The 21,770-nt window shown below is 42.6% G+C and overlaps 1 protein-coding gene and 21 non-coding genes across 22 annotated transcripts; 21 read left to right on the top strand and 1 right to left on the bottom strand.

The window, feature by feature from the left end:
* Positions 1-91: 91 nt before the first annotated feature.
* Positions 92-173, top strand: Trnas-aga. The gene has a single exon. It is a non-coding gene; the product is annotated as a tRNA-Ser (tRNA).
* Positions 174-603: 430 nt separating this feature from the next.
* Positions 604-685, top strand: Trnas-aga. The gene has a single exon. It is a non-coding gene; the product is annotated as a tRNA-Ser (tRNA).
* A 429-nt stretch (positions 686-1,114) lies between these two features.
* Trnas-aga lies at positions 1,115-1,196 on the top strand. The gene has a single exon. It is a non-coding gene; the product is annotated as a tRNA-Ser (tRNA).
* A 430-nt stretch (positions 1,197-1,626) lies between these two features.
* Positions 1,627-1,708, top strand: Trnas-aga. Its single transcript has one exon. It is a non-coding gene; the product is annotated as a tRNA-Ser (tRNA).
* A 430-nt stretch (positions 1,709-2,138) lies between these two features.
* On the top strand, positions 2,139-2,220 carry Trnas-aga. The gene has a single exon. It is a non-coding gene; the product is annotated as a tRNA-Ser (tRNA).
* Positions 2,221-2,671: 451 nt separating this feature from the next.
* Positions 2,672-2,753, top strand: Trnas-aga. Its single transcript has one exon. It is a non-coding gene; the product is annotated as a tRNA-Ser (tRNA).
* A 432-nt stretch (positions 2,754-3,185) lies between these two features.
* Positions 3,186-3,267, top strand: Trnas-aga. Its single transcript has one exon. It is a non-coding gene; the product is annotated as a tRNA-Ser (tRNA).
* Positions 3,268-3,698: 431 nt separating this feature from the next.
* Trnas-aga lies at positions 3,699-3,780 on the top strand. The gene has a single exon. It is a non-coding gene; the product is annotated as a tRNA-Ser (tRNA).
* A 430-nt stretch (positions 3,781-4,210) lies between these two features.
* Trnas-aga lies at positions 4,211-4,292 on the top strand. The gene has a single exon. It is a non-coding gene; the product is annotated as a tRNA-Ser (tRNA).
* Positions 4,293-4,725: 433 nt separating this feature from the next.
* Trnas-aga lies at positions 4,726-4,807 on the top strand. Its single transcript has one exon. It is a non-coding gene; the product is annotated as a tRNA-Ser (tRNA).
* Positions 4,808-5,239: 432 nt separating this feature from the next.
* On the top strand, positions 5,240-5,321 carry Trnas-aga. Its single transcript has one exon. It is a non-coding gene; the product is annotated as a tRNA-Ser (tRNA).
* Positions 5,322-5,752: 431 nt separating this feature from the next.
* Positions 5,753-5,834, top strand: Trnas-aga. Its single transcript has one exon. It is a non-coding gene; the product is annotated as a tRNA-Ser (tRNA).
* A 430-nt stretch (positions 5,835-6,264) lies between these two features.
* Trnas-aga lies at positions 6,265-6,346 on the top strand. The gene has a single exon. It is a non-coding gene; the product is annotated as a tRNA-Ser (tRNA).
* Positions 6,347-6,777: 431 nt separating this feature from the next.
* On the top strand, positions 6,778-6,859 carry Trnas-aga. The gene has a single exon. It is a non-coding gene; the product is annotated as a tRNA-Ser (tRNA).
* Positions 6,860-7,290: 431 nt separating this feature from the next.
* Trnas-aga lies at positions 7,291-7,372 on the top strand. Its single transcript has one exon. It is a non-coding gene; the product is annotated as a tRNA-Ser (tRNA).
* Positions 7,373-7,802: 430 nt separating this feature from the next.
* Positions 7,803-7,884, top strand: Trnas-aga. Its single transcript has one exon. It is a non-coding gene; the product is annotated as a tRNA-Ser (tRNA).
* Positions 7,885-8,314: 430 nt separating this feature from the next.
* Positions 8,315-8,396, top strand: Trnas-aga. Its single transcript has one exon. It is a non-coding gene; the product is annotated as a tRNA-Ser (tRNA).
* A 430-nt stretch (positions 8,397-8,826) lies between these two features.
* Positions 8,827-8,908, top strand: Trnas-aga. Its single transcript has one exon. It is a non-coding gene; the product is annotated as a tRNA-Ser (tRNA).
* Positions 8,909-9,339: 431 nt separating this feature from the next.
* Positions 9,340-9,421, top strand: Trnas-aga. Its single transcript has one exon. It is a non-coding gene; the product is annotated as a tRNA-Ser (tRNA).
* Positions 9,422-9,851: 430 nt separating this feature from the next.
* On the top strand, positions 9,852-9,933 carry Trnas-aga. The gene has a single exon. It is a non-coding gene; the product is annotated as a tRNA-Ser (tRNA).
* A 431-nt stretch (positions 9,934-10,364) lies between these two features.
* Trnas-aga lies at positions 10,365-10,446 on the top strand. Its single transcript has one exon. It is a non-coding gene; the product is annotated as a tRNA-Ser (tRNA).
* Positions 10,447-18,388: 7,942 nt separating this feature from the next.
* Positions 18,389-20,893, bottom strand: LOC124265922. The gene is made up of 2 exons (XM_046700764.1): positions 20,345-20,893; positions 18,389-19,644 (listed from the first exon to the last, which is right to left on the bottom strand). Exons 1-2 carry the CDS (start codon positions 20,833-20,835, stop codon positions 18,720-18,722), a joined length of 1,416 nt encoding a protein of 471 aa, XP_046556720.1. The 5' UTR covers positions 20,836-20,893; the 3' UTR covers positions 18,389-18,719.
* Positions 20,894-21,770: the final 877 nt, after the last annotated feature.

Genomic DNA, 21,770 nt, shown 5'->3' with positions numbered 1-21,770 from the left:
TGAATATTACTTGCGCCTGGCATATTTTGGAGCGTGTGAAGAAGTGAGTTTGCATAGACCAGACGCATGTTTCCCACGTCTGAAAGCAACGGTCGTCGTGGCCGAGTGGTTAAGGCGATAGACTAGAAATCTATTGGGATCTTCCCGCGCAGGTTCGAATCCTGCCGACGACGCATTCTTTTCACAAGTGTTTTGTGACATCTTTCTTGCCTTTATGCTCTTGAACAGTACCCAAGCTCTACACAGTTGTGGCACACATCAGCTGCCCCGAGAATGTCATGCCAACAGGCCCGTTTTCCACGGGTAACTCGTACACAGTGCATGTGGCTGGTCTGGGGTGCATGCATGCATGCAAACTATTCCATTGAGCACAATACTATCTACTGCAACAGACAGGTGTAGGCCAGAATACATGCAAAGGAGTTAGAATACAGCCATTGTCTTGGAGATGAGTAAGTTTCCCTTGCTGTGTACAAGTCGGAGAGTAAGAGATTGGAGTTTGTATGTGTTAATGAATATTACTTGCGCCTGGCATATTTTGGAGCGTGTGAAGAAGTGAGTTTGCATAGACCAGACGCATGTTTCCCACGTCTGAAAGCAACGGTCGTCGTGGCCGAGTGGTTAAGGCGATAGACTAGAAATCTATTGGGATCTTCCCGCGCAGGTTCGAATCCTGCCGACGACGCATTCTTTTTCACAAGTGTTTTGTGACATCTTTCTTGCCTTTATGCTCTTGAACAGTACCCAAGCTCTACACAGTTGTGGCACATCAGCTGCCCCGAGAATGTCATGCCAACAGGCCCGTTTTCCACGGGTAACTCGTACACAGTGCATGTGGCTGGTCTGGGGTGCATGCATGCATGCAAACTATTCCATTGAGCACAATACTATCTACTGCAACAGACAGGTGTAGGCCAGAATACATGCAAAGGAGTTAGAATACAGCCATTGTCTTGGAGATGAGTAAGTTTCCCTTGCTGTGTACAAGTCGGAGAGTAAGAGATTGGAGTTTGTATGTGTTAATGAATATTACTTGCGCCTGGCATATTTTGGAGCGTGTGAAGAAGTGAGTTTGCATAGACCAGACGCATGTTTCCCACGTCTGAAAGCAACGGTCGTCGTGGCCGAGTGGTTAAGGCGATAGACTAGAAATCTATTGGGATCTTCCCGCGCAGGTTCGAATCCTGCCGACGACGCATTCTTTTCACAAGTGTTTTGTGACATCTTTCTTGCCTTTATGCTCTTGAACAGTACCCAAGCTCTACACAGTTGTGGCACACATCAGCTGCCCCGAGAATGTCATGCCAACAGGCCCGTTTTCCACGGGTAACTCGTACACAGTGCATGTGGCTGGTCTGGGGTGCATGCATGCATGCAAACTATTCCATTGAGCACAATACTATCTACTGCAACAGACAGGTGTAGGCCAGAATACATGCAAAGGAGTTAGAATACAGCCATTGTCTTGGAGATGAGTAAGTTTCCCTTGCTGTGTACAAGTCGGAGAGTAAGAGATTGGAGTTTGTATGTGTTAATGAATATTACTTGCGCCTGGCATATTTTGGAGCGTGTGAAGAAGTGAGTTTGCATAGACCAGACGCATGTTTCCCACGTCTGAAAGCAACGGTCGTCGTGGCCGAGTGGTTAAGGCGATAGACTAGAAATCTATTGGGATCTTCCCGCGCAGGTTCGAATCCTGCCGACGACGCATTCTTTTCACAAGTGTTTTGTGACATCTTTCTTGCCTTTATGCTCTTGAACAGTACCCAAGCTCTACACAGTTGTGGCACACATCAGCTGCCCCGAGAATGTCATGCCAACAGGCCCGTTTTCCACGGGTAACTCGTACACAGTGCATGTGGCTGGTCTGGGGTGCATGCATGCATGCAAACTATTCCATTGAGCACAATACTATCTACTGCAACAGACAGGTGTAGGCCAGAATACATGCAAAGGAGTTAGAATACAGCCATTGTCTTGGAGATGAGTAAGTTTCCCTTGCTGTGTACAAGTCGGAGAGTAAGAGATTGGAGTTTGTATGTGTTAATGAATATTACTTGCGCCTGGCATATTTTGGAGCGTGTGAAGAAGTGAGTTTGCATAGACCAGACGCATGTTTCCCACGTCTGAAAGCAACGGTCGTCGTGGCCGAGTGGTTAAGGCGATAGACTAGAAATCTATTGGGATCTTCCCGCGCAGGTTCGAATCCTGCCGACGACGCATTCTTTTTCACAAGTGTTTTGTGACATCTTTCTTGCCTTTATGCTCTTGAACAGTACCCAAGCTCTACACAGTTGTGGCACACATCAGCTGCCCCGAGAATGTCATGCCAACAGGCCCGTTTTCCACGGGTAACTCGTACACACTGCATGTGGCTGGTCTGGAGTGCATGTGGCTGGTCTGGGGTGCATGCATGCATGCAAACTATTCCATTGAGCACAATACTATCTACTGCAACAGACAGGTGTAGGCCAGAATACATGCAAAGGAGTTAGAATACAGCCATTGTCTTGGAGATGAGTAAGTTTCCCTTGCTGTGTACAAGTCGGAGAGTAAGAGATTGGAGTTTGTATGTGTTAATGAATATTACTTGCGCCTGGCATATTTTGGAGCGTGTGAAGAAGTGAGTTTGCATAGACCAGACGCATGTTTCCCACGTCTGAAAGCAACGGTCGTCGTGGCCGAGTGGTTAAGGCGATAGACTAGAAATCTATTGGGATCTTCCCGCGCAGGTTCGAATCCTGCCGACGACGCATTCTTTTTCACAAGTGTTTTGTGACATCTTTCTTGCCTTTATGCTCTTGAACAGTACCCAAGCTCTACACAGTTGTGGCACACATCAGCTGCCCCGAGAATGTCATGCCAACAGGCCCGTTTTCCACGGGTAACTCGTACACAGTGCATGTGGCTGGTCTGGGGTGCATGCATGCATGCAAACTATTCCATTGAGCACAATACTATCTACTGCAACAGACAGGTGTAGGCCAGAATACATGCAAAGGAGTTAGAATACAGCCATTGTCTCGGAGATGAGTAAGTTTCCCTTTGCTGTGTACAAGTCGGAGAGTAAGAGATTGGAGTTTGTATGTGTTAATGAATATTACTTGCGCCTGGCATATTTTGGAGCGTGTGAAGAAGTGAGTTTGCATAGACCAGACGCATGTTTCCCACGTCTGAAAGCAACGGTCGTCGTGGCCGAGTGGTTAAGGCGATAGACTAGAAATCTATTGGGATCTTCCCGCGCAGGTTCGAATCCTGCCGACGACGCATTCTTTTTCACAAGTGTTTTGTGACATCTTTCTTGCCTTTATGCTCTTGAACAGTACCCAAGCTCTACACAGTTGTGGCACACATCAGCTGCCCCGAGAATGTCATGCCAACAGGCCCGTTTTCCACGGGTAACTCGTACACAGTGCATGTGGCTGGTCTGGGGTGCATGCATGCATGCAAACTATTCCATTGAGCACAATACTATCTACTGCAACAGACAGGTGTAGGCCAGAATACATGCAAAGGAGTTAGAATACAGCCATTGTCTTGGAGATGAGTAAGTTTCCCTTGCTGTGTACAAGTCGGAGAGTAAGAGATTGGAGTTTGTATGTGTTAATGAATATTACTTGCGCCTGGCATATTTTGGAGCGTGTGAAGAAGTGAGTTTGCATAGACCAGACGCATGTTTCCCACGTCTGAAAGCAACGGTCGTCGTGGCCGAGTGGTTAAGGCGATAGACTAGAAATCTATTGGGATCTTCCCGCGCAGGTTCGAATCCTGCCGACGACGCATTCTTTTCACAAGTGTTTTGTGACATCTTTCTTGCCTTTATGCTCTTGAACAGTACCCAAGCTCTACACAGTTGTGGCACACATCAGCTGCCCCGAGAATGTCATGCCAACAGGCCCGTTTTCCACGGGTAACTCGTACACAGTGCATGTGGCTGGTCTGGGGTGCATGCATGCATGCAAACTATTCCATTGAGCACAATACTATCTACTGCAACAGACAGGTGTAGGCCAGAATACATGCAAAGGAGTTAGAATACAGCCATTGTCTTGGAGATGAGTAAGTTTCCCTTGCTGTGTACAAGTCGGAGAGTAAGAGATTGGAGTTTGTATGTGTTAATGAATATTACTTGCGCCTGGCATATTTTGGAGCGTGTGAAGAAGTGAGTTTGCATAGACCAGACGCATGTTTCCCACGTCTGAAAGCAACGGTCGTCGTGGCCGAGTGGTTAAGGCGATAGACTAGAAATCTATTGGGATCTTCCCGCGCAGGTTCGAATCCTGCCGACGACGCATTCTTTTTTCACAAGTGTTTTGTGACATCTTTCTTGCCTTTATGCTCTTGAACAGTACCCAAGCTCTACACAGTTGTGGCACACATCAGCTGCCCCGAGAATGTCATGCCAACAGGCCCGTTTTCCACGGGTAACTCGTACACAGTGCATGTGGCTGGTCTGGGGTGCATGCATGCATGCAAACTATTCCATTGAGCACAATACTATCTACTGCAACAGACAGGTGTAGGCCAGAATACATGCAAAGGAGTTAGAATACAGCCATTGTCTTGGAGATGAGTAAGTTTCCCTTGCTGTGTACAAGTCGGAGAGTAAGAGATTGGAGTTTGTATGTGTTAATGAATATTACTTTGCGCCTGGCATATTTTGGAGCGTGTGAAGAAGTGAGTTTGCATAGACCAGACGCATGTTTCCCACGTCTGAAAGCAACGGTCGTCGTGGCCGAGTGGTTAAGGCGATAGACTAGAAATCTATTGGGATCTTCCCGCGCAGGTTCGAATCCTGCCGACGACGCATTCTTTTCACAAGTGTTTTGTGACATCTTTCTTGCCTTTATGCTCTTGAACAGTACCCAAGCTCTACACAGTTGTGGCACACATCAGCTGCCCCGAGAGAATGTCATGCCAACAGGCCCGTTTTCCACGGGTAACTCGTACACAGTGCATGTGGCTGGTCTGGGGTGCATGCATGCATGCAAACTATTCCATTGAGCACAATACTATCTACTGCAACAGACAGGTGTAGGCCAGAATACATGCAAAGGAGTTAGAATACAGCCATTGTCTTGGAGATGAGTAAGTTTCCCTTGCTGTGTACAAGTCGGAGAGTAAGAGATTGGAGTTTGTATGTGTTAATGAATATTACTTGCGCCTGGCATATTTTGGAGCGTGTGAAGAAGTGAGTTTGCATAGACCAGACGCATGTTTCCCACGTCTGAAAGCAACGGTCGTCGTGGCCGAGTGGTTAAGGCGATAGACTAGAAATCTATTGGGATCTTCCCGCGCAGGTTCGAATCCTGCCGACGACGCATTCTTTTTCACAAGTGTTTTGTGACATCTTTCTTGCCTTTATGCTCTTGAACAGTACCCAAGCTCTACACAGTTGTGGCACACATCAGCTGCCCCGAGAATGTCATGCCAACAGGCCCGTTTTCCACGGGTAACTCGTACACAGTGCATGTGGCTGGTCTGGGGTGCATGCATGCATGCAAACTATTCCATTGAGCACAATACTATCTACTGCAACAGACAGGTGTAGGCCAGAATACATGCAAAGGAGTTAGAATACAGCCATTGTCTTGGAGATGAGTAAGTTTCCCTTGCTGTGTACAAGTCGGAGAGTAAGAGATTGGAGTTTGTATGTGTTAATGAATATTACTTGCGCCTGGCATATTTTGGAGCGTGTGAAGAAGTGAGTTTGCATAGACCAGACGCATGTTTCCCACGTCTGAAAGCAACGGTCGTCGTGGCCGAGTGGTTAAGGCGATAGACTAGAAATCTATTGGGATCTTCCCGCGCAGGTTCGAATCCTGCCGACGACGCATTCTTTTCACAAGTGTTTTGTGACATCTTTCTTGCCTTTATGCTCTTGAACAGTACCCAAGCTCTACACAGTTGTGGCACACATCAGCTGCCCCGAGAATGTCATGCCAACAGGCCCGTTTTCCACGGGTAACTCGTACACAGTGCATGTGGCTGGTCTGGGGTGCATGCATGCATGCAAACTATTCCATTGAGCACAATACTATCTACTGCAACAGACAGGTGTAGGCCAGAATACATGCAAAGGAGTTAGAATACAGCCATTGTCTTGGAGATGAGTAAGTTTCCCTTGCTGTGTACAAGTCGGAGAGTAAGAGATTGGAGTTTGTATGTGTTAATGAATATTACTTGCGCCTGGCATATTTTGGAGCGTGTGAAGAAGTGAGTTTGCATAGACCAGACGCATGTTTCCCACGTCTGAAAGCAACGGTCGTCGTGGCCGAGTGGTTAAGGCGATAGACTAGAAATCTATTGGGATCTTCCCGCGCAGGTTCGAATCCTGCCGACGACGCATTCTTTTTCACAAGTGTTTTGTGACATCTTTCTTGCCTTTATGCTCTTGAACAGTACCCAAGCTCTACACAGTTGTGGCACACATCAGCTGCCCCGAGAATGTCATGCCAACAGGCCCGTTTTCCACGGGTAACTCGTACACAGTGCATGTGGCTGGTCTGGGGTGCATGCATGCATGCAAACTATTCCATTGAGCACAATACTATCTACTGCAACAGACAGGTGTAGGCCAGAATACATGCAAAGGAGTTAGAATACAGCCATTGTCTTGGAGATGAGTAAGTTTCCCTTGCTGTGTACAAGTCGGAGAGTAAGAGATTGGAGTTTGTATGTGTTAATGAATATTACTTGCGCCTGGCATATTTTGGAGCGTGTGAAGAAGTGAGTTTGCATAGACCAGACGCATGTTTCCCACGTCTGAAAGCAACGGTCGTCGTGGCCGAGTGGTTAAGGCGATAGACTAGAAATCTATTGGGATCTTCCCGCGCAGGTTCGAATCCTGCCGACGACGCATTCTTTTTCACAAGTGTTTTGTGACATCTTTCTTGCCTTTATGCTCTTGAACAGTACCCAAGCTCTACACAGTTGTGGCACACATCAGCTGCCCCGAGAATGTCATGCCAACAGGCCCGTTTTCCACGGGTAACTCGTACACAGTGCATGTGGCTGGTCTGGGGTGCATGCATGCATGCAAACTATTCCATTGAGCACAATACTATCTACTGCAACAGACAGGTGTAGGCCAGAATACATGCAAAGGAGTTAGAATACAGCCATTGTCTTGGAGATGAGTAAGTTTCCCTTGCTGTGTACAAGTCGGAGAGTAAGAGATTGGAGTTTGTATGTGTTAATGAATATTACTTGCGCCTGGCATATTTTGGAGCGTGTGAAGAAGTGAGTTTGCATAGACCAGACGCATGTTTCCCACGTCTGAAAGCAACGGTCGTCGTGGCCGAGTGGTTAAGGCGATAGACTAGAAATCTATTGGGATCTTCCCGCGCAGGTTCGAATCCTGCCGACGACGCATTCTTTTCACAAGTGTTTTGTGACATCTTTCTTGCCTTTATGCTCTTGAACAGTACCCAAGCTCTACACAGTTGTGGCACACATCAGCTGCCCCGAGAATGTCATGCCAACAGGCCCGTTTTCCACGGGTAACTCGTACACAGTGCATGTGGCTGGTCTGGGGTGCATGCATGCATGCAAACTATTCCATTGAGCACAATACTATCTACTGCAACAGACAGGTGTAGGCCAGAATACATGCAAAGGAGTTAGAATACAGCCATTGTCTTGGAGATGAGTAAGTTTCCCTTGCTGTGTACAAGTCGGAGAGTAAGAGATTGGAGTTTGTATGTGTTAATGAATATTACTTGCGCCTGGCATATTTTGGAGCGTGTGAAGAAGTGAGTTTGCATAGACCAGACGCATGTTTCCCACGTCTGAAAGCAACGGTCGTCGTGGCCGAGTGGTTAAGGCGATAGACTAGAAATCTATTGGGATCTTCCCGCGCAGGTTCGAATCCTGCCGACGACGCATTCTTTTCACAAGTGTTTTGTGACATCTTTCTTGCCTTTATGCTCTTGAACAGTACCCAAGCTCTACACAGTTGTGGCACACATCAGCTGCCCCGAGAATGTCATGCCAACAGGCCCGTTTTCCACGGGTAACTCGTACACAGTGCATGTGGCTGGTCTGGGGTGCATGCATGCATGCAAACTATTCCATTGAGCACAATACTATCTACTGCAACAGACAGGTGTAGGCCAGAATACATGCAAAGGAGTTAGAATACAGCCATTGTCTTGGAGATGAGTAAGTTTCCCTTGCTGTGTACAAGTCGGAGAGTAAGAGATTGGAGTTTGTATGTGTTAATGAATATTACTTGCGCCTGGCATATTTTGGAGCGTGTGAAGAAGTGAGTTTGCATAGACCAGACGCATGTTTCCCACGTCTGAAAGCAACGGTCGTCGTGGCCGAGTGGTTAAGGCGATAGACTAGAAATCTATTGGGATCTTCCCGCGCAGGTTCGAATCCTGCCGACGACGCATTCTTTTCACAAGTGTTTTGTGACATCTTTCTTGCCTTTATGCTCTTGAACAGTACCCAAGCTCTACACAGTTGTGGCACACATCAGCTGCCCCGAGAATGTCATGCCAACAGGCCCGTTTTCCACGGGTAACTCGTACACAGTGCATGTGGCTGGTCTGGGGTGCATGCATGCATGCAAACTATTCCATTGAGCACAATACTATCTACTGCAACAGACAGGTGTAGGCCAGAATACATGCAAAGGAGTTAGAATACAGCCATTGTCTTGGAGATGAGTAAGTTTCCCTTGCTGTGTACAAGTCGGAGAGTAAGAGATTGGAGTTTGTATGTGTTAATGAATATTACTTGCGCCTGGCATATTTTGGAGCGTGTGAAGAAGTGAGTTTGCATAGACCAGACGCATGTTTCCCACGTCTGAAAGCAACGGTCGTCGTGGCCGAGTGGTTAAGGCGATAGACTAGAAATCTATTGGGATCTTCCCGCGCAGGTTCGAATCCTGCCGACGACGCATTCTTTTTCACAAGTGTTTTGTGACATCTTTCTTGCCTTTATGCTCTTGAACAGTACCCAAGCTCTACACAGTTGTGGCACACATCAGCTGCCCCGAGAATGTCATGCCAACAGGCCCGTTTTCCACGGGTAACTCGTACACAGTGCATGTGGCTGGTCTGGGGTGCATGCATGCATGCAAACTATTCCATTGAGCACAATACTATCTACTGCAACAGACAGGTGTAGGCCAGAATACATGCAAAGGAGTTAGAATACAGCCATTGTCTTGGAGATGAGTAAGTTTCCCTTGCTGTGTACAAGTCGGAGAGTAAGAGATTGGAGTTTGTATGTGTTAATGAATATTACTTGCGCCTGGCATATTTTGGAGCGTGTGAAGAAGTGAGTTTGCATAGACCAGACGCATGTTTCCCACGTCTGAAAGCAACGGTCGTCGTGGCCGAGTGGTTAAGGCGATAGACTAGAAATCTATTGGGATCTTCCCGCGCAGGTTCGAATCCTGCCGACGACGCATTCTTTTCACAAGTGTTTTGTGACATCTTTCTTGCCTTTATGCTCTTGAACAGTACCCAAGCTCTACACAGTTGTGGCACACATCAGCTGCCCCGAGAATGTCATGCCAACAGGCCCGTTTTCCACGGGTAACTCGTACACAGTGCATGTGGCTGGTCTGGGGTGCATGCATGCATGCAAACTATTCCATTGAGCACAATACTATCTACTGCAACAGACAGGTGTAGGCCAGAATACATGCAAAGGAGTTAGAATACAGGCATTGTCTTGGAGATGAGTAAGTTTCCCTTGCTGTGTACAAGTCGGAGAGTAAGAGATTGGAGTTTGTATGTGTTAATGAATATTACTTGCGCCTGGCATATTTTGGAGCGTGTGAAGAAGTGAGTTTGCATAGACCAGACGCATGTTTCCCACGTCTGAAAGCAACGGTCGTCGTGGCCGAGTGGTTAAGGCGATAGACTAGAAATCTATTGGGATCTTCCCGCGCAGGTTCGAATCCTGCCGACGACGCATTCTTTCTCACAAGTGTTTTGTGACATCTTTCTTGCCTTTATGCTCTTGAACAGTACCCAAGCTCTACACAGTTGTGGCACACATCAGCTGCCCCGAGAATGTCATGCCAACAGGCCCGTTTTCCACGGGTAACTCGTACACAGTGCATGTGGCTGGTCTGGGGTGCATGCATGCATGCAAACTATTCCATTGAGCACAATACTATCTACTGCAACAGACAGGTGTAGGCCAGAATACATGCAAAGGAGTTAGAATACAGCCATTGTCTTGGAGATGAGTAAGTTTCCCTTGCTGTGTACAAGTCGGAGAGTAAGAGATTGGAGTTTGTATGTGTTAATGAATATTACTTGCGCCTGGCATATTTTGGAGCGTGTGAAGAAGTGAGTTTGCATAGACCAGACGCATGTTTCCCACGTCTGAAAGCAACGGTCGTCGTGGCCGAGTGGTTAAGGCGATAGACTAGAAATCTATTGGGATCTTCCCGCGCAGGTTCGAATCCTGCCGACGACGCATTCTTTTCACAAGTGTTTTGTGACATCTTTCTTGCCTTTATGCTCTTGAACAGTACCCAAGCTCTACACAGTTGTGGCACACATCAGCTGCCCCGAGAATGTCATGCCAACAGGCCCGTTTTCCACGGGTAACTCGTACACAGTGCATGTGGCTGGTCTGGGGTGCATGCATGCATGCAAACTATTCCATTGAGCACAATACTATCTACTGCAACAGACAGGTGTAGGCCAGAATACATGCAAAGGAGTTAGAATACAGCCATTGTCTTGGAGATGAGTAAGTTTCCCTTGCTGTGTACAAGTCGGAGAGTAAGAGATTGGAGTTTGTATGTGTTAATGAATATTACTTGCGCCTGGCATATTTTGGAGCGTGTGAAGAAGTGAGTTTGCATAGACCAGACGCATGTTTCCCACGTCTGAAAGCAACGGTCGTCGTGGCCGAGTGGTTAAGGCGATTGCCTCCCTTGATTTGATTGAGGGTGGACGTGCTTTCATCGGCTCTCTGCAGATTCAGGAAGTTTTCATATTTACCGACTGATAAACACATCATGGAAGTTCTTAAACAACCGAAGGTATTGTGAGAAGTCACCACCTATCAGCAATAGAGAGGTGTGCTTGACATAATCTGCACGATGAAGGAACTGGGCTCAGATAATGCCTGTGATGAAAACAAAGAAAATGGCGGACTGAATACGTCTGAATTTCACAAACGTGAGTACAAGAAAGAGGCTACTTTGAGAGTAGAGACTGGATTTGATAGAGTAAAAGCATCTGATATTATTAATGCGATAGAAGATGATTTTGGTGAAGAAAGTGTATTTGCATGTGTACCGAGAGGCGGCTGGTATGAAGTCACTGTGTGTGATGTGGAAACCGCAAAAGTTGTGGCGGGGGAGATTTCCATCAGTGGAAAAGGATACAACTGTAGACTTGTTACAGATAAATCCTTGGTTGTGTCATTTTTACATCTAACCCCCTACATCGAAGACAGTCAAATCATGGACATGTTACATGCATTCGGCGTAGAGGCAGTCTCCGATATAAAGAGACATTTCATAAAAGACGCAAAGAGGAAAATCACAGATGGAACTAGGTATGTCAGAGTTAAATTTCCTTCGGGATTAAAGTCGCTTCCATACAGTGTGAAATTCGACACGTGTGATGGACCTCAACATTTCAGGATCATTCATAATGGACAAGTTAAAACGTGCAACCTGTGTTTCGAAACAGATCATGTCATGGCTGAATGCCAGTTGGTGGAGTGCCGTGTTTGCCACGAAAAGGGACACATTGCACGAGTTTGTCCACGAAAAAGACGTTGTGGCAATTGCAAACATTTTATGAGACAATGCAAATGTGACATAAACAGGAATGAAGAACCAGTCACAGAACAAACTAGACACACATCTGTTTCAGAAGATAAGACAATCGAAGACAGTGTGTATGTGGATCCATATAGTTTATGTATGGAACCGATTGAAGGGGAGACAGCCAATTATGAAAATGACTGGTCTTTGTCGGGCCCTACTAAAACCAACAGCAAAGTAAACGACAAAACGGATAGTGGATCTGTCATTGAACCTCGTGATGTTGGACAAGAGAGAATGAATGTGGAAAGTGAGAATGAAAAGGGTGGGAGTAAAAGTGAGAATGAAGAAGAAGGAAAGGGAGAGAAAGAAGTTATTGGCGGGGAGAACACTGATCACAAACCATCTCCAGCCAAGGGTAAGCAGAATACCAAATTTAAAAAAATACAAGGTATGAATGAGGAAAGAGTTGTCAGCTTGTCTGAGGAAAGAAAGAGGAAAAAAGCAGTAAATGGAGGGAATGGAATGAGTAAGAAGCAAATGAGAAAGGTCAAGGCTAGAGGTAAAGTTGATGGTAAAAAACTTGACGTGAATGACTTTGAATGTGAATACGAAGATTAACAATGTATCACCTCTATTACACCTTAATTGTCATGGTGGTAATCATGTCATGGAATGTGAATGGTCTGAGAGATGTTTCTAAAGTTCATCATGTTTTCACAACTGTGAAAAATTCACATGCTGATATTTGTTTTCTTCACGAAACTTTCTGGGATAACGATTTCGTAAAACACTATAAACATCTGTGGCAAGGGCAAATATTTTTTAATAATTGTCCCAATGAAAAAAGGAAGGGAGTGGCAATACTCTTCTCGTCACGGTTTCCCAACAAGGTAAATTTTCACAGTTGTGACAACACTGGTAGACTTTTAAAAGTGACTTTTGAACATGATAGCGTTCTGTATTCATGTGTAAATGTTTATGCACCAAATAATGCAACTGAGAGAATTGTATTTTATGACTTATTAGTTACATATTTATCAGGAGATAATGTGATAGCAGCAGGACATTATAATGAGATAACAGATGTATTCATGGATAGAGCAGCTAATATGAAATCATTTAATATAAAGAGTAGTCATAAATTACAAGACATCATACGTTGCAAAACCTATGTGATATATGGAGATACAGAAATCCAGATAAGAGAGAATTCACACGACAGCAAATTGTAGAAGGTGAAATGAAACAGTCTCGTATTGATTTCATTTTGATTTCTAGATCCCTAATTCCTCATGTAATGAATACATATATAAAATATTCAACTAAAAGCGATCATAATATCACATGCCTAAATTTAGATTTCTCTCATGTAGAGAAAGGTGCTGGATTATGGGTTTTCAATAATCAGTTGCTTCAGAACACTGAATTTCGGCTGAGGGTGATAAGCATTATCAATGAAAGTTTATTATGTCCACTTTATGAAGAAGAAACATTAATATGGTGGGATAACCTTAAATATAAACTTAAAAAATGTGCAATTTATTTTTCTTGCAAAAAAAGCAAAGAAGAAAAATGTGAATACTACAAATTGCAAAATAATTTACGCCGCGAGTATGACAAGTTATCTAAACATCCTAATCATGATCTTACGTACATCCAAAGTCTTCATAGAGATTTGGAGAAATATGAACAAACTAAATGTCAAGGGGCTATTCTACGCTCAAAAGTTCAGTGGGCTTTAGAATGTGATAAAAACACATCTTTTTTCTTACATTTAGAAAAACGTAAACAAGAATCTAATTGCATCAAAGAAATTATGACAAAAAATGGTTTAACTCGTCGAACTGAAGATATTCTTGATCACGCATATTCATTTTATTCCAAGTTATATTCAATCGGAGAAACTGATCTATATAAGCAAGACAAAATTCTTGATTTAATAACTGATGTTCTTCCAGATAAAGATAGAGAAAGTCTTGAAGATGCTATTTCCATAGAAGATCTAACTAAAGCTCTGAAAGGTATGAAAAGAAATAAATCTCCAGGCAACGATGGACTTACAGTTGAATTTTATGCTGCATTTTGGGAGATACTTAAACCCATATTTGGACGAGTGGTGAAATGTATTTTTGATGAAAAAAACATGTCAAGATCAATGAAAAAAGGTGTTATTAGCCTCTTCTATAAGAAAAGGGGTGATAAAACAGACCTAAGAAATTTTAGAGCAATTTTGTTACTCAATGTTGATTGTAAACTTATATCTCGTTCACTTGCTCTTAAATTAAAAACAATTATGTCAAAAATAATTTCGCCGGAACAGTCATGTTGTGTTCCAGGAAGGGATATTTCCGACAACATTCTCTCTATGAGACGTTATAGAAATAGTGGATAAAGATAATGAAGATGCATATCTAATCACGATTGATCAAGAAAAAGCATTTGATCGCGTCTCACATTCATTCATTTTCAAGATTTTGGAAAAACTAAATTTTGGTACATCATTCATTTCTTGGATCCAAACTTTATACACTGACTTAAAAAGCAGTGTAAAAATCAATGGTCACCTTACACCATATTTTCCAATAGAACAATCTGTCCGACAAGGTGATCCCCTCAGTAGCTTAATTTTTGTTATTGTTAGTCATCTTTAATATATCAACATGCAGACGACACTACTGTTACAGTGTCTGATGCACAGTCTGTATATAATACTTTCGACACTGTGAATGACTATTGTGATGCAACCGGGGCAAAGGTCAATCTAACAAAATCTCAAGTTCTGTGTTTAGGTAAAGCCCGGTCAAACAATATACATTTTAACTTACAAGTTACTGTTAAAAATGACTGTGTCAAACTATTAGGGATTTTCCTTGGTCCTGATAAAGCTCAATGTGAAAGCAAAAACTGGAAAACCAAAATATCTAAAATTAAGTCTCTGTTAGGGTTGTGGTCACAAAGAAACTTATCCTTACAGGGTAAGTCTATTGTGATAAATACGTTCATAATGTCAAGGTTGTGGTATACTGTACATGTAGTGCCTGTTCCAGAGTGGGCAAGGAAAGAAATAAATTCAGCAATTTCACATTTTATCTGGGGCGGTAAAACCCCACTGATCAAGCAGTCGACATGCTGTGGTCATTTTACACAGGGGGGATTATCAATTCCATATTTTAAATACAAAATATATGCATTTAGATTAAAAGTCATTCGAAAACTCATGGATGCTAATTTCCATGCGGTATGGAAGCAAACGTGTTCTGTGTTCATGTCCCAATACATGAACATGGGTTTGAAGAAAAATATTTTCAGTATTGTTTACAGTCGTCCTGGTTTGACCCACATGAACACGTTCTATGCTGAGGTTTTGATTGCATGGGAAGAAATCACGTGCGGCAGGCGACTGCTTGTCACTAAGCACGAGGATATCATGTCGCAGCCTTTGTTTCATAATCCGCACATTTGCTATAAGGGCAAAATGCTGTTGTTTAGATTTTTCATTGATTCAGGCATTGTTACTATTGCCGACATTTGTTATGAGTTTATCCCCGGCTTTTTACCTCTTCCAGCAATAAAAGAAATTATACACGATCACAGACATGATATACCTATGTCAGAGATACAGACAGCATACTGTATTATCATTCAGTCACTACCAAGTGAGTGGCTGCCAATTTTATCCAGTAAAACGATAAAACATAACAATGAACATTATTCTGATGCTGTTATTTGCAAAGATGATGTAAATATTTCTTCTAACGATCTCACAGTTAAATTTAATTATTCCTTATTTGTTACTGCATTATTTTGTGAGCCAACAGCCATTTCATTCTGGGATAACTATGCAATTGACATTAACTGGCCAAAAGTTTGGAAAAGTGTATTCTTGATAGATAAATCCTCTGAACAAATTGATTTGGATTTCAGGTTAAGTCATAATATTATCTACACAAATGAAAAATTACTCAAATATGGCAAAACAGACACTAACCTGTGTCCGGTTTGTAAAACTGAAGTTGAAAATTTGCTTCATATGTTTGTATTCTGTGATGAATTGTATGACACAATTTCCGTTCTTAAATCTCTGTTCACAGATTTAATGATGGACACTGGATTTTCATTTAATCAGTTAGTTTCCTGGCTTCTATTTGGTTTTAATCATGACAAATCAGTCTCGTCTGAGCACAGTATCAACATATTGCTATCTGTATATAGAATCTCTGTTTTCAAGAAAAGAGCGGTTCTTTCTTTACAGAGATGCAATCTCAGTCTGGAAAAATTATTCAACTGTTACGCAAAACAACACTTTAATCTGTTGTGGTCAAGATATCAATTTGAAAACCGTGCTGATAAGTTTATTCAGCGATATATCATGCCAGTAAACTTCCTGGAGTTAGACGGTAGTAAGCTTGTATTTAAGTATCCGTTTCAAGAATGAAACGCATGTAATGTTATACATGACTTGAATGCAATTCAACATCTGTGATACCTTTTAGCCCTTTATGTAACATTATAAATGCTTCATGTACAATATCTTCTGTAATAAAATTTTATTAAAGAGAAAAAAAAAGAAAAAAAGGCGATAGACTAGAAATCTATTGGGATCTTCCCGCGCAGGTTCGAATCCTGCCGACGACGCATTCTTTTTCACAAGTGTTTTGTGACATCTTTCTTGCCTTTATGTGCTTGAACAGTACCCAAGCTCTACACAGTTTTGGCACACATCAGCTGCCCCGAGAATGTCATGCCAACAGGCCCGTTTTCCAAGGGTAACTCGTACACAGTGCATGTGGCTGGTCTGGGGTGCATGCATGCAAACTATTCCATTGAGCACAATATTATCTACTGCTACAGGCAGGTGTAGGCGAGAATACAGACAAAAGAGTTTGAATACAGCCATTGTCTTGGAGATGAGCAAGTTTCCTTTGCTTTGTACAAATCGGAGAGTAAGAGATTGGTGTTTGTATGTGTTAATGAATATTACTTGCGCCTGTCATATTTTGGAGCGTGTGGAGAAGTGATCACAATAGTGTCACGTGACCAGGAAAGTGTTGGTTTGCGGTCATAGTGACCAGGAAGTTGGCTGGGGATTCAAAAGTGGTATACAATAGCAAAAGAGATTAGGGGCTGATAAAATTTTATTAATGAAATAGAGCTTTACAGAGGCTTTTGCCAAAAGTGATCTCGTACCGTTATTCTCTATACTACTGACAGCGCCAAACCAGCTTTGTGGGGAAGTGAAAAGTGAAAAGGATAATAGAGAAAGGCGTTTTGGTATGGCATAAAAGAATAGTGTAACAATGAAGCTGTCGAACTAGAAGGAGTGAGAATGGCTGTAACTGCGTAACGTTCACACTGTTGCTGGCCGAAATGGTTGTAGAGACGCCTGCTAATATGAAAAATGCATTTGATTTCACTGTATGAACTTAGGCGTTGTGAAATGGATCGCATTCAAGATTGCTGGTTGTATTTAACCGAGTGCATGTCCGTGTGTGTGCTTGTACCACGTCTTCACTGATGCCGGTTTCATTATGCCAGCACACTGTACCAATTTCGACAGCAAGCATTGTGTTCTAACCATCGAGCACTGCTCTCCAAGGAAACCCTCTCTCCACAAGAGCCCGGTGGCGATCCTTCAGTGTCTGAACTTTGAAAGTCAGAAACTGTTATGTTTTGGCTTTTATTTTCCGAACATGAGTTCTTGAAATGCATGACGTAGAGGTTTACGTCGGGTACTCAGTAAATGCTGTTTCTGTACCCAGTACCTACAGTCATTGAAGTACCTACAGTCATTGAAGCAAATTATCATTATTACAACATTGCAAGTAATGGGGGATAAGAGAAAACCATTTTCTATGATAAATGAAGGAAGAATCAACTAGAATACCAATAATCATTATTACAACATTGCAAGTAATGGGGGATAAGAGAAAACCATTTTCTATGATAAATGAAGGAAGAATCAACTAGAATACCAATAATCATTATTACAACATTGCAAGTAATGGGGGATAAGAGAAAACCATTTTCTATGATAAATGAAGGAAGAATCAACTAGAATACCAATAATCATTATTACAACATTGCAAGTAATGGGGGATAAGAGAAAACCATTTTCTATGATAAATGAAGGAAGAATCAACTAGAATACCAATAATCATTATTACAACATTGCAAGTAATGGGGGATAAGAGAAAACCATTTTCTATGATAAATGAAGGAAGAATCAACTAGAATACCAATAATCATTATTACAACATTGCAAGTAATGGGGATAAGAGAAACCATTTTCTATGATAAATGAAGGAAGAATCAACTAGAATACCAATAATCATTATTACAACATTGCAAGTAATGGGGGATAAGAGAAAACCATTTTCTATGATAAATGAAGGAAGAATCAACTAGAATACCAATAATCATTATTAATCAACATTGCAAGTAATGGGGATAAGAAATGAAAAGAATCCATTTTCTATGATAAATGAAGGAAGAATCAACTAGAATACCAATAATCATTATTACAACATTGCAAGTAATGGGGGATAAGAGAAAACCATTTTCTATGATAAATGAAGGAAGAATCAACTAGAATACCAATAATCATTATTACAACATTGCAAGTAATGGGGGATAAGAGAAAACCATTTTCTATGATAAATGAAGGAAGATCAACTAGAATACCAATAATCTACATGCGACACGACTTTGACAAATTCAGGAAAACATTAAAAAGAAAACACTTATGTGCCATAGTCAGCAGGACTGATTATATTTTCATAAATACGTTTGGTAGGATCCACGTTTTGGTGTAATTTTCATTTATATCCCACTTTCCCTGATGTCATTTCTTTAGGTGAATTGCATAAGTCGGCATTGCACATCGACTCTGCTTTTAGCATAACTTTCTTTTGGATGCGGAAAGGATTTTGTCGTTTATATTACGATGATCCGATGACAAACATCAAATCTGTATTCCCAGTTTACTTTGCAGATGTAAAAGTCGTTTCTGTATATTAGGTATTAAGCTACTGCTGTATTGGATGAAGGTGAAATCCTGACTCCAAGGACCAAGGCTCTGCCTGTCGTATTCCTCCCGATAATGATGCATTAGGGCGACTTCCGGGCTGACTACATACATCACCCATCCAGGAAGGAACTTCTCCATTATGTGAATATGAATCAGATCCACAGCCTCGGGCTTCACAAGAAGTTTTGATCTGAATTGTGGACCATTTGTGCGTGACCTGTTTGTATGTAGAAATGCTTTCATTTTGAATTGCTTCGCAATCGTTTTTTCAGTAAACATATATTTCGTCTCATTTTCATAGAGTGAAAAAAACGTGTTTTGGAACATTAGAGCTCCGTATACGTTTTGAGAACGTGGATCTTTTGTATTCAGTACTCTGTCCGCTAGATCTACCAAAGAAACGTTCCGCTTAGGCACAATAATTTCATCAATGTCTGCAAGAAGAACGTATTTCGCTACTCCAAGCTGGGAGAAGACACAGTCATGGATGCTCGCCATCTGTCCCCAGTAGTGGATCTGCTCTGGGGGAAGGGGAAGCCTCCAGTTCCTCATCTCCACAATGCCTTCTCTCTCATATTGCAGCAGGACTTTGTTGATCTGCTCTGGTATGCTGTAGTTGTAGAAGATGAACTTGTCTGTCCCGAAGTATCTGCTGGTCTCCAGCGCCGTGACTAGTGAGTTGACGTCGGTGAAGTTCCCATGCACGGCAGGGTAACAGCGGGTGAGGTTGTTGTAGGGGGTTCCGGGGTAGTTGACAGGGAGGACGTTGTTGGAAGACGACATCCCGGTGGTGAGGACAGCAATGAACGCTGGGTAGGTGTCGGGAGGTACTGGGCAGTGAACGAATCCACATCGATTTCTGAAAACAAATGTTAACTAAGCGTGAAGAAGGCACTTGTAGTAGATACCTGATTTCTTATTCGGGAGTTGGGCGTGTTGCAGTTTCATTTCTCATTTTCATGGCTCATTTTGAGAAAAAATGAGTCGAAAATTAAATTTCAGGCACCAAAAATGCTGTTAAATCGGAGACAATTAACAAAATACATGATCGTTACATGTTACCCGTAAAGGTTCTCACAAAGCTTGAGGGTGGTGGTGGGGTAGACCAGTGGTTAAAGCGTTCGCTCGTCACGCCGAAGACCCGGGTTCTATTACGCACATGGATACAATGTGTGAAGCCCATTTCTGGTTTCCACCGCCGTGAAATTGCTGGAATATTGCTAAAAGCGGCGTAAAACTAAATTCACTCACTCACTCATAGCTTTAGGTGCGGCAAAGATAAATACTAGTCATTGCATTTGCTCCACTGATACTTTTAGCAAAATGTGACTTTATACCTTTGTAACATGTCTGTCAAATCTCACTAAAAACAAAATGACAAACACAGAACAAATTCTCACCAATTGACCATATTTGTTCAAAATTTCTTTGTGCGTATGCGTGTGTTTTTGACTGCTTTTACTGGTCCGGACGTATTTCGGGTTTACGAAACTGGGAAAGAACACTAAATTTGAATTTGGATACCCCACTAATATACGGACTCAAAGATTGATACTTACTTGTAAGTACCCCATCTACTTGGAGGGATGTGCTGGAAGTGACCTTTCACCTTATGACCGAGATGTGACCTTGACCTTTTCAGTATGCAGAAGAAAGAAACAGACTTGAATGGTTGCGGAACTAGGACAAGTGTCCGCACTGACGAGCTGGCATTTTCGTATATAGCAGAATATGCGAAAATTCGAACGTCCACAAGCTGAAACTCGCCTTGGTACTGCTTCCTTGGAGGAAAGGTGTTATCAAGAGCATCGTTTTTTAGACTGTCACCAAGACTCCTTGGATGGTCCTCTTTGAGTATTTCAGGCGCTCTGTCAGCAGCGTTTGTAAGCACTGGTTCAATTTGCTTTGTATCTCGGTTGTTCAGTGTTATGTTCATCCTGTTTAGGATAAATGCTTCCTGTTTTAGGGATTTACTAACTGACTCTGATACTGAACTGTTTTTGTTCTTTTGTACAGGTGTCATAGTGTGCACAGCAGCGATACTTGGCATCGTGGGAAGGCCATGGTACTTGATGGTAGAGTAAATCAGCAGGAACGTAAACAAGACGACTGCCACTTCTCTAACGTGCTTCAATCTCATGTTCTGTGAAAAGAGAAAATAGAAACAGATTAATTCATATCAGACCGTAAACTCTCAGGTATGACTGGAGACGCCGTGTTCCAAGTATCTGAAAGTGTTGCTGAAGAAAATAAGCATACAACTTTAAAGGGTGGTTTAACATTGTGGTACTGTGCCTTGTTCTTGACTTGCGCTTGCCACTGTAATTAAGAGAGACTGCCAATAGAGGTTGTACGGATTGAGAAGGCGAGTTTGTGTTAAGGTAAGTGAAGTATGAGTGAGTGAGGTTTGTTCCAGGAAGACACACCCAGGTGTAAAGCACGTCCCGATGGCGCTGGATAAGGATGTTGTATTCTGTAAAATGGGCAACCTTTAACATGAAAATACAACAATAAATACAAAACATAAAGTTGTAAACAATCCATGCTTGTCATAAGAGGTGACTAACGGGATCGGGTGGTCAGGCTCGTTGACTTGGTTGACACATGACATCACATCCTGATTGCGTAGATCGGTGCTCATGCTGTTGATCACTGGATTGTCTAGTCCAGATTCGGTTATTTACGGACTGCTGCCATATAGCTGGAATTTTGCAGAGTGCGGCGTAACACTAAACTCACTCACTCCATTTCTCTGACTTGAAATACTAGTATTTCTTGATGTAAGTATAAGGCAACAGGCCTGATAATATCCGGCTTATTCCCAATTAGTCGTAACCAATAAAAAGACAGTGGAACTGCCTCTTTTATTTACAGAAGCATTTCTGGATAATAGCTTGCAGTGTAAACATGTAGCGAAGAGATTTTCCCTGTTGTTTGTTTCACATCAATCTCTTTGCCTCGTATTTAGAATACCTTAAGGGGTCA

The sequence above is a fragment of the Haliotis rubra genome, unplaced genomic scaffold (genome assembly GCF_003918875.1).
Source record: "Haliotis rubra isolate DU_JTF1 unplaced genomic scaffold, ASM391887v1 Scf122, whole genome shotgun sequence".
NCBI classification, from domain to species: domain Eukaryota; kingdom Metazoa; phylum Mollusca; class Gastropoda; order Lepetellida; family Haliotidae; genus Haliotis; species Haliotis rubra.
The sequence above is the reverse complement of the archived record's forward strand: the minus strand, read 5'-3'. Positions and strand labels throughout refer to the sequence as shown.

Excerpts from the sequence above, each read along its gene's own strand:
- LOC124265922 (XM_046700764.1), bottom strand. The coding sequence starts at position 20,835 with ATGCCAAGTATCGCTGCTGTGCACACTATGACACCTGTACAAAAGAAC. Across the intron at positions 19,645-20,344 it reads AGTAGATGGGGTACTTACAA|AAATCGATGTGGATTCGTTC; the intron begins GTAAGTATCAAT and ends ATTTGTTTTCAG.